This window comes from Lissotriton vulgaris, chromosome 11 (genome assembly GCF_964263255.1).
Source record: "Lissotriton vulgaris chromosome 11, aLisVul1.2, whole genome shotgun sequence".
Lineage (NCBI taxonomy): Eukaryota > Metazoa > Chordata > Amphibia > Caudata > Salamandridae > Lissotriton > Lissotriton vulgaris.
In genome coordinates, this window is record NC_141699.1 from 186,883,088 (window position 1) to 186,893,844 (window position 10,757).

General features: G+C 36.1%; 1 protein-coding gene across 1 annotated transcript in view; it reads left to right on the forward strand.

Moving 5' to 3' along the window:
- Positions 1 to 10,482, forward strand: part of WSCD2 (WSC domain sialate O sulfotransferase 2) — a 1,087,922-nt gene extending 1,077,440 nt beyond the window's left edge. The window contains exon 10 of the mRNA XM_086943084.1: positions 3,564 to 10,482. Within this exon, the coding sequence (XP_086799210.1) occupies positions 3,564 to 3,916 (353 nt within the window). The 3' untranslated portion in view covers positions 3,917 to 10,482. The remainder of the gene's footprint in view (positions 1 to 3,563) is intronic.
- Positions 10,483 to 10,757: the final 275 nt, after the last annotated feature.

A 10,757-nucleotide genomic window follows, 5' to 3' on the forward strand; every position in this document is an offset into this window, starting at 1 on the left:
GAGGTATCTGTAAAATAGGAAAGGAGAAATGTGCGCCACATTGAAGTTCATTAACAAAAAATATAGTCTTCTCACAACTGGAGAAGTGTGGCTCAATGATTAGAGCGGCAGACCCTGATGCAAAGGTCTAGTCCGGGACCAGGGTTCAATTCCCCGCCTTGGCGGGTCTTGGGCTCAAAATTCCACAGACCTGATCATTCTCGCCTTGGTGCCTATTCCAATCATGGAGTCCCACTCTGCAACTCTGGGAAATAGCTTGCTTAATCTCCACAACGGCCCCCACAACGCTAAGGATGCCTGGCCTCCGCCTTGGTGGTGCCCAGGAGTGGACACCTCACAGGGAAAGCCAGGGTGGGTTCCACAGCTGTATTCGTACAAGTGCCTTGAGACCCTTGCGGGTGAGTAGTGCGCTATACAAGTATCAATTTACAAGTATCAATTTACATTTAACTTATAAAATAGTGACAGAAACATTGCCATCTATCATTCTCCAACAATGGATATAAGCCACTTATTCTTACCTAGAATTTATGAGGAGGCTACCTCACCTCACCTGGCAACGGCTCAGGGGAAAAGAAGGCACCGCTCTAAAAAGGAAAAAGTAGAACAATTCCTCATTTATTATGGTGTTCTACCTCTCCTAACATCCTATTAACTGTCATTGTACTCCAATCGTCATATATAAACATACACACGCACAGAGGTAAAAACTAGCTTATCGAAACTTGTTATACTTCTCTCAGCCTACTTTTTAGTTCTCAAAGGACTAATGTTGCACCAACGTCACGGGCAACATTGTGCCCTTTCTTTCCTCGCATTGTTATATGCACAAATTCTGCTTAAATATTTGAATAAAAAACTATATTACGGCAGAATAGCGAGCCTCAGTGATCTTACTATGAGCCCCAAAAGACACAAGTGTGTTAACAAATAGTGTTATATTAGATACTGCTCCGCGACTTTTTTTCTTCTCTGGCAACCAGACTATGGCATCTCAAAACTAGTTGCCAAGCAACAACCATGCTATCAAAACCTCCAAGAGCACCATGCATCCTAGAAAGGTGTCTCTCGATGTAAAAATGACAGCCTTGCCACTATTGTGCTAGCCAACAAACTGTTTAAATGGCATCTCGCAAACAAAGAGCAACTTGTATACTCTTAGAGAAGTCTAAAATCAATTCCTCTGTTTGCGAGAACACACGTCTACAAGACGCGATGTTCCTCGCTACCCGTGAGCCTGCCTTGCCGCTGATTTTTAAATGGCATCTCGCAGACAAAGAGCAACTTGTCTACTCATAGAGAAGTCTAAAATCAAATCCTGTGTTTGCGAGAACACGCGTCTAAAGGCAGCGGTGTCCCTCACTATCAGTAGGCGTGCCTTGCCGCTGATTTAGTTGTCAAAATGCTGTGCAAATGATGCATTCCATGTATTCCAGCATTCCGTGAGTACTACTGGCAATGTTGTTGAATGCAAAAAAAAATCAAAGTATGTTAAAATGGACTTTTTTGGGTGAAACAGGTACTCATTGTCTTTAATTTGGATTGGAAAGATCTGACTAAATATTGTGTTTCATGATTATACTGTACTTCCTTATTATTGAACTATTAGATTCAAAGCCCCCTGACTAGCACATAAAATATTCAGTGGTCATGCAACCAGGAAAGGGATCAAAGGTGCCCACTTGCCAGAAGGGTCAATTGGAAGAAAATGGAGGCTGAGCAAGGACACTGGCTTCTTTCCTTTAGGGCTATTCATTTTATCTTTTAACATTTCTACTAATAAACCATGAAATTTCCCTTTGAACTTCAGGAGTCTAATGTGACTTGCTTCTATATTCTTTACAGTAGTTCACCAAAAGAGCCAATTTGCACCCCCTGATTTTATCAACTTCTTTGAAAATGCATTGTTCTGGAAATCTTGTGTAACATACCCATTCAACTCAAAAGAACAGGCGAACAGTAATCTTAGGAGTGAATCTTTCGTCTAACTTAAAAACCCTGGTTGAAAAATAAAGATACTTTGACTTGGAGCACACCTAGCAGATGAAATTCACTACTGCCACATAAAAGACTATCACCCACCATGACAGCTTTCAAGAAAGTACTCAAAGTGGTAATGGGACAATATCCACTCACAAATCTTTAAAATTGGAATTAGCATGATTGCTGTTCTTTTCACCCTAATAGTCAGTGACTGAAATGAAAGGATTTTTTCTTAGCTCACTAATCACAATGACAACCACTAGAACGTATTGTCTGCCTACATTACCATTCCACAAAGGGACGTTATGAATATGTGTATCTATGTAAATCATTTCTCTACATATGTAGCCTGTTTTCATGTATTCCCATCTTTTAATTTAATACATCATAGTTTAAAGATATTTTGGGCTGTGTGCTTGTGCATATACAACCTCAAGGAATAGGGGCCTTCTCTTCAATTCATGTAAGAAATTGTGTAAATTCCAACTAATAATGACTCACAATTTCAAATTTCTTATTTGGAATGTACCACAATCTATTTGGGAAAAGTGGTCCCAATTTGAGAACTAGGTTCTACTAAATGAATTGGTTTTGCAAACTGAACTATTTATTAATTGGTCAGATCACAAAATATAGAATTTCAGTCGATCCAAATGTGACCTACCTTTTTAATCAGAGGAATGGTGGCCAGCTGGGATCAGCAGACCACAATGTCTGTCATTGCTTTTAATTAAAGCATTTTTTTTTCTTTTTGAAATGTAGCCTGCTTTCCTTAAAATAAATTGGGATGCAATTAAAAAATGAAAAGTTACACAAAGCTTTTTTTTTAGGAATTGGAAATTGTCCCATGGACTACTGCCTGCTCCTAAGAAAGTTTTTTCTACACATTCACAAAGGGGAAGGGGTCCAATGAGGACCCCTTTATGTTTAAAAATGACTTTCCACCTCTTTTGAGGTGGTGATAAAATATTAATATTTTAATTTTATGACTAGATGTTGGTCTCATAACATTAATACATAACATTAGGAATCGGTATTTTGAAGGGACGCTTCTAACACGCCCCTTCCAAACAGCGATTCTTAATGGTTTTACAAAACCATTTAATGATTCTGTAAAACCTTTCTAAATGGGTTTAGTATGTTTAGAAATGGGTTTTAGCATTTGCAAACTCTCTGATTTACGAAATCAGAGGATTTGCAAATGCTAAAACCCTTTGTACATGAGGCCCAATGGTATAAAAAATTAAATCCACTGCAGAGCTTATTTGTGAAAAAGTAAATTTTTTCTATATGTGCATCATTATAAAAGAGTGTAAAGTGCACTACAGACATTCATTGTTGACAAGCTGCTCCTCTTGGAATCTTAAATTCTTTTAGTTGGAGCTCTTCTCTCCTATAAATCACTCAACGAACCAGTGTAATGAGGACAAACCATACTAGGTTGATAGAAATCACAAATGAATAATGATCTCATCAGAGATGCATAGAACCCTAAGTATGGCTTATACTTTTTAGTTGTTTTTTGTTTTAGCAATGTATCACAATTTCAGGTACTCACAAGTGTCCTTTATATTTTGCAGAATGGCCAGAATTTGTCAACAACTATGCACCTTGGTGGGCAACTCACACCATTGACTGGCTGAAATATGGCAAGAATGTCCTTGTGGTACACTTTGAGGAACTAAAACAGGACCTTTTTGTTCAACTGAAGAGGATGGTGAGCCTTTTAGGGATCCCCATTGTACAGGACAGACTTCTCTGTGTGGAAGGTCAAAAGGATGGCAACTTCAAGCGCTCCGGACTAAGAAAGTTAGAGTATGATCCATACACACCAGAAATGAGAACAATGATCAATACGCTAATTAAGACTGTTGATGCTGCACTGAAAGTCAGAAACCTTTCAGGAGTTCCAGATGATTATTATCCAAGATGATGATTTGTTGGGCCAGAGACAATGACCTTATTGCTTGGTTTTCCCAGCCAGTGACTACATTCACCCAGTGGGTGGTACTTGGTGGCTCATATGCTGCTAATAGCTGTTTATGAATTACATGCATGAAATGACCACCTTACATTGCTGGACAAAAACCTTGGCAAATCTCATACCATGCACATTTTAACTCATGTTGGGGGAAGTTAAATTGAAACTGGTGTTGCAATGTGAGCATATAGGGTATACTTTTTTCTATTTCTTGTTTAGTATCTTGATAATGTCCTGCTCTTTCCATTTTGCAAGCGAACAACATTGCAATAAATATTTAGAAATTGTGAATTGAAGAAAAAGCCTATGTTTTCTCTAAAACAATTTTAAATAGATGGGACCATTCAAAAGTAAGTACATGAGTGGCTTTAATGTTATTTTGCAAATGTTCTCATCTGTTGAGTTTGTGACTTTTTAATAGAAGATTGATAGTAAAATAATTTCACATTTTTCTTCCTTTCATGTGAGTTTACATTGCCCAATAGAAAGTAAGTTTCAAAACTCATGTCTTACCTTTGACATTATTAGTGAATCAATATCTTTCTATTCTAAACAAGCATAATGGCCAAAATAGGACAAATGGTTTTAGTTCTAAAAATAAAATGATAGTACATTAGCTTCATAATTAGGTACTTTGAAACTATTCCACAATATCCCCAAATACATCAGAGCCAACCAAATCATCTAACTCTCTGTCATAAGTGAGAGTGAGGGATGTCTGAATCAAATACAGCAATGCACATAGTTTACTTTCCCCCATCAAAGATGGATGCTGCTACCAAATAAATTGGGTATGGTCAAATGATACATTTATGTAAGTTTTAAGACAGTAACTGGAACAAAATGAGACATGATGAAGGATTTTCCCCCAAAGTATGTAGAGGAAACGTAAAGAAAGATAATTTTTTAAAGCATAAAACTGACTGACCACACAAGTCTAAATGATGGCAAAATTGGCAAAATGTACCTGGCTAGACTAGAGTAGGTGTTTGGTCAAATGGTACAAGCAGTATGATTTCCTTGATGGCCAGCTAACATTTTGCACATCTTGCACATTTATCAGCTAAACAAAATAGGAAATTGTACATTTGACCTCATTGTATTTATAAAAAGGTAATATTTTTAATAATTCAAATACATTATATATTTGTAATAACCATAGCCATATATAAAAAATGGAAAAATGTCTTCAAGCTAAATCATATATGAATAAACAAGTTGGGTGAGCTTGCTATTGGTGGTGAATGTTAATTGTGCACCAACTAGACAATGTTCATCGACTGCACAGATAAAAATTAAAGATTCATGTTGTATTTAAGAGAAGCTTAGTTGCTTGATGTTGCTTAGGCCTTAATTTAGTAGCATATACCTAGATAAAATTGGAGCAGGTTTTTAATTTTCAATTTAATATTCCAGTGGCCAAAACGTACCCAATACTATTGATATTTCCAAATCTATGACTTCTTGGTAGATTATATATGACAAATCTAGTGAAAACAAATGTCAGTATTTTGGTTTGTATTTCATTCAATAGCCAAGGTATAAACATGGACAGTTGACTGAAACGTACAAGAAAAGTGGCAGAAAGAAACCATTTCCATTAGGACTGTGCTTATTTGCAATAAATCAAACTCATTTCAAAACGTGAAAGCATACAACTTGCTTTAAACAAATGAACAAAATATCACATAAAAATAAGATAATAAATGTCCAATTCTCAACCATCTTATGGACCTTTACTGGAATTACAGAATTCTCTCTGTAGGGAGCACCATACAAAGCATGGATTTACAAGACAATTATAAATCTGCAAATACAAACAAAATATACTCCAAAAGAAGCAATAGTGGTTATCATTTAGCTACATTGATATCATACATCTACTTCCAATTTGAGCTACCATCCTACTTTGCTTTCAGTATGTCAGGAACAAATGTGAAGACATTTTGCTGTTATTCAAGCCTACAACTTGCACCGATGTATGAATTCTGATCATGTTTTTCATATATATTACCTAACAAGAGGAAATGACAAGGGTATAGATTAGAGCAGATGATTTAATAGAGTCAGACATTGTCAATAAAATCCTGGTAGGTCTGTGTATAAAGGTTTGGTTTTCTGTAACGTATCGATGGCATATATGTTGGAAATGCTTAAACATGACTGCCACCATCTTTATCTTTTACTTATAAATGCAAGCATACATTGAGAAGGAAGTTTGTAAAATGAACTATGACATGCAATACTCAATTATTTTTTTTTACAGTTCAGAAATGAGATGATTTTATTTTATGTGTGGCTTAGAATGTTAGTATACCTAAACAACAATGTGTACCTAAGGTCTGCATAAAAGTGGACACATTTCCAATTCATGTACAGAAATTCATGTATGGTCCAAAGTTGCATTATGTAGTCTCAATTTCTGATAACCAGATTTACTACATGCTCATCATTACCTGGGTTACATTGGACAAAACAACCTGGTTATATGTCAGAATATTGTTAGCAAAAGTATCACCTTACAGAAATATTGTGTCTCAAATATCATTTACCAAAAATATCATGCCATTCTAATAGTATTGTAAAAGGGGTAATATTTTCCTGAAAAATATACCTCAATATTTCTGTCACATAGTATTTTGGTTACGTTTTTAAATTCTGGTAATATGCCACAAACCTATGCAGAGCATAGTCATGTATGGTAGGAATCAGTGATTAAGTGTACATTAAAGTCGAAGTGTCTAATACAATATATACTTGAAACACAAAGAAAATTTACTACTAGAAATATTATTCACAGAAATCTTTTATGAAAACTCTTGAATGTGTTTCTGAAACACTATCATTAGCGGATACTAATAAATCTTTTCTTATAATCATGATGATAACAAATAGCTGGAGTGGAAAGAGATTACTGAGTATGCATTCTTCAGACAAAGGAGCTTAGTATTACTGCAACCTTCTGCACAATTAAGCATGAATACAGGAAGAAATTAATAGATGAACATTTCAACTATACCACTTATAGAATTCTCTCTTGAATGGTTCTTTGCTCTGAGTATTTTCACCTTCCATTAAGAGTATCATGGACAAAATGCACTTATTGCATTTATAATTAGCTAATTTTAAACAATGAGCAGACTTTGTTGGCTGAAGATACAAAGAGAGTAGCCGTGAAAAGATCTGAAGAGCAATACAGAAGACATTCGCCACTTTCTGTTAACAGACTGGAAAATCCACCAACCTTGCATAAGAGGGTGAATACCTGTTCTCAACCTTTGTCCCCAAACACTTTCTATTTGCATTTCAGTGGCCATGTACATTTGAAGGAATCTTGTGGAACATCAACAAGGCTCCTAAAGGTCTGCTTACCTTTTTTGCTTGCCACAGCCTTCGTGACCAAAATGACCAGGAATAGCAAGGTGCCAGTGGTACCAAACTGTGATGCACGTTTAGTAGCCTAGGTATGGTTACCCCTAATTTACATCCACCATTACATCCCATCAGATTTGGTCATCATATTTGGAGACTACACAAATAGAGAAGATAAGGGACAACTAACTTGAGAAAAACTGATTTTCATAGCAAGGTACCTTGAGCACAGGATCAAATCTCCTTAGAGCTCACCTTAGCATAGCTTGAAGCCTAATAGGCAACCAAAGAACCTTATCCTAATTGGATTCCTACAGCACTGGCATCCCGCATCAGGATTACACAATTATACTCCTTAATTTACTGTTCAATCACCAACTTCCCCCCTAGTAAAGATATACTACGTTGATATTGTGATGGTGATATCCTTATGATTATTGGCCCTTTTCCAAGGTTTTCAGCGAACACTTTAACTCGTTCTTTGCCTAATAGCTTTTGCTTGATAGTTCATCTGTATGACAGCCCTTTGAATATTTTCTTTTATTAATCATCTGGTACTATAATTGTGCAGAGCTCTTGAGCTCACCTCCTTCCACTGTTATTTTGTTGGCTTCATGATTTATTATTCCTACATTATTTTACAAACAACATCATCTTAATTACTGATGATTTTTTGGCATAAAATGTTTAGTTTCCCTCCCTGTTAGCAGTATGCAATTAAAATGCATTGTGAGATAAGACAATTCTCCACCACAATTGCCTTGTAATCGGCAGTTGTAAATCTCACTGAAGGGATTAAAAGTGATTGTTAAAAGGAATGGCATGCTATGTAAATTTGGGAACATCAGACTTTGTGAGTATTGCCAAACTCTGACCTGACCCCTTTTCAACCTGGAAAATCAGAGATTTGCTCTCCTTCAAGGATGTGGAGGGGAAGGGATTCCACACAGATCTGCTGGGGGTATAGAGAATGGACTTTCTCCAATGGGAAAAAATATTTTAACAGAGTAAGAGAAAACAAATAAAAATGCACATTTTTAAAGGGGGGTCCATTACCCAGTCCATTACCATGCTGTATAAAAGCATGCACAGAGGGAAAAGGAGCAATTTGAGCTGTCACTTGTCATTGACATTAGTAGGCATGGAAACCTATGGCTGTCATATTTTTCCAGAAGTACTCGTGGGTTGTTTATGAAAAGGAAAATGTTGTAAATCTGCACACACGTGAAGTCATAGTTCTATTAGTGTAGATGTAACACTTTCTTCATGATTAGGCCCCACTCTGTTTACGGGATCTATGATATCCAAACAGAAATGATTGTGATCTGATGTCTTTGACATGTAATACTTATTTTGTGAATCTATAACTATGACAGCATTGTTACATAACAGGAAGATTCCAGGCAATTCAACTTCCAAGATCCTCTTGGGGCTATAGGTAATGTAGTTCATACTTGATGCTGGAGTGTGATTAATAACCAAATCTACATCCGACTCGAGGTTTTTTTTCATATAACATTCTTCTTCCATCCAAACAAAATGTCATAAAATATCACTCAAGCCCCTAATTCGGTAATTAACCAAAAGGTCCATCACAAGAAACCCAAAATCGTTTCCAGCAGTTATTTGGTGCAGAGGTCACATGGAGAGTTCTAATGCTTTTAAGTTTGTGCAATGAACCCTAAAAGATCACATATCAACCACACTGTACATCTGCATTATGTTTGTTTCTTAATGAATAGTTCAAACCTATGCATATGCATGCTATTCCTGTTCTTCAATTCTAATAGATTTGCTTCCACATTCGGTTATTTAAAACAACATTACCAATTAAATTAATGAATTTAAGCACATACTTTAATGTCCTTAAACTAGCTTATATGGAATGCATTCATGGTTCTTTCTTGGGTATTTAACTTATAAGCTCTGAGGTGTTATTTAGCATAACTTTGCAAATTCACAAGGTTGGGCTACAACATGACTCTTTCTTTTTACAGAGGGATCATTGATGGTTTGCAGCAGATAAATTGTTTATCTTTTATCTATTTCATACAAATCAGTATAAGGTGTTAAATAGACAGACATATATGGCCATTGGTGATTTGCCGATTGGGGAACTTATTAGACGTTTCAAAGGTAGCCCTGTGTGGAAATCTGTGAACTATTTAGTGTCACAAAAAATCAAAAACCAAAGCATTTCTATGTTTTAGTCCCCTTTATTGCACAGTCTCAATTTTTAAATGCCAACTAACACTTACAGAACAATATCTATTCCTAACGCAGTTCAGGGATGTTCCTACTAATACAGCACCCAAACGTCCAGAACCAGGAGGTGCGAAATTTTGCTGCGTTACAAATTACTGCACTATTCTGAGTTGTCAACTGCAATTCCTACATTCTCAGCCATTTTTCAGCGACGTACTATAGCCGAATATACCTGGTGAATATTTAATTTGAAAACTGTGAGGTGTGGTAATGCTGCGTACAGAATGACCCCACACCACACTGTTTAAGATTTGGTGATGAATCAGGAGATCTGATTAGCTCGGAATGAGGGCCTTATAAGTCCTTGGTCATTGGCTAAACCCCTCTAACCCCTCCCATTTAGCAGACATTCAGTTCTCTAGTTGTAAGTAAAGGAAAAGGCAAAGGTAGGTTGGCTGATAAGGTGGCTGCTAGGTTGGCTGTTCTTAAAAGTCACGTCCATTGGTCTGTGTTTCTTGGAAGAACATTCATAGAATTTAACTATACATTGAGTAAAAGGAAAAAGGAAAAAAAACAAATTGTGCTTAAATATGTAATATATTTTTCTAGTCTGTCAGAGAAACCAAATAAGAGAAATGGAACAGTAATGCACTGGAAATCTATTATTCTCCTAATTATTAATTCATTTCCTGTACAGGATATGTGTACAACGGTATTTATATTATCCCAGATGGAGGTCAAATCCTAAACTGTACTTTGTAAGCAACAACAGCAATGTATAAAATCATGACTGTCAATCCTATATTAAACATGCTTCAAATCAAATACATGTTAAGTTGTAACCAACTGGATTCTACTTTGTGATTTTGGCAAATTGCTTTCTGCCTTCATTTGTCAGAAAATTTCCTCAGGTTAATTCCATTAAATGAGTTTTGGTAAAATTCTAAAATGTGTTGTTACTAATTTCATGTGAATATCATCTCAAGCATACAACCACCCGTATAAAGCTGTTGGTAGGCACATCGTTTTCCATGTGGCTTCCTACTAAATTAGATTTAAATTTTAGGATGACATAAGCCATACCTCTAAGGCCAAATCAATTTGCACTAACACGATAACTAATTGGAGTTAGATACATACTAGCTGTCTAAAATGAGGGTATTATTTGTGAGAGGGAACCACCAACAATGTAATAAAACACAATCATGTTAGTTCC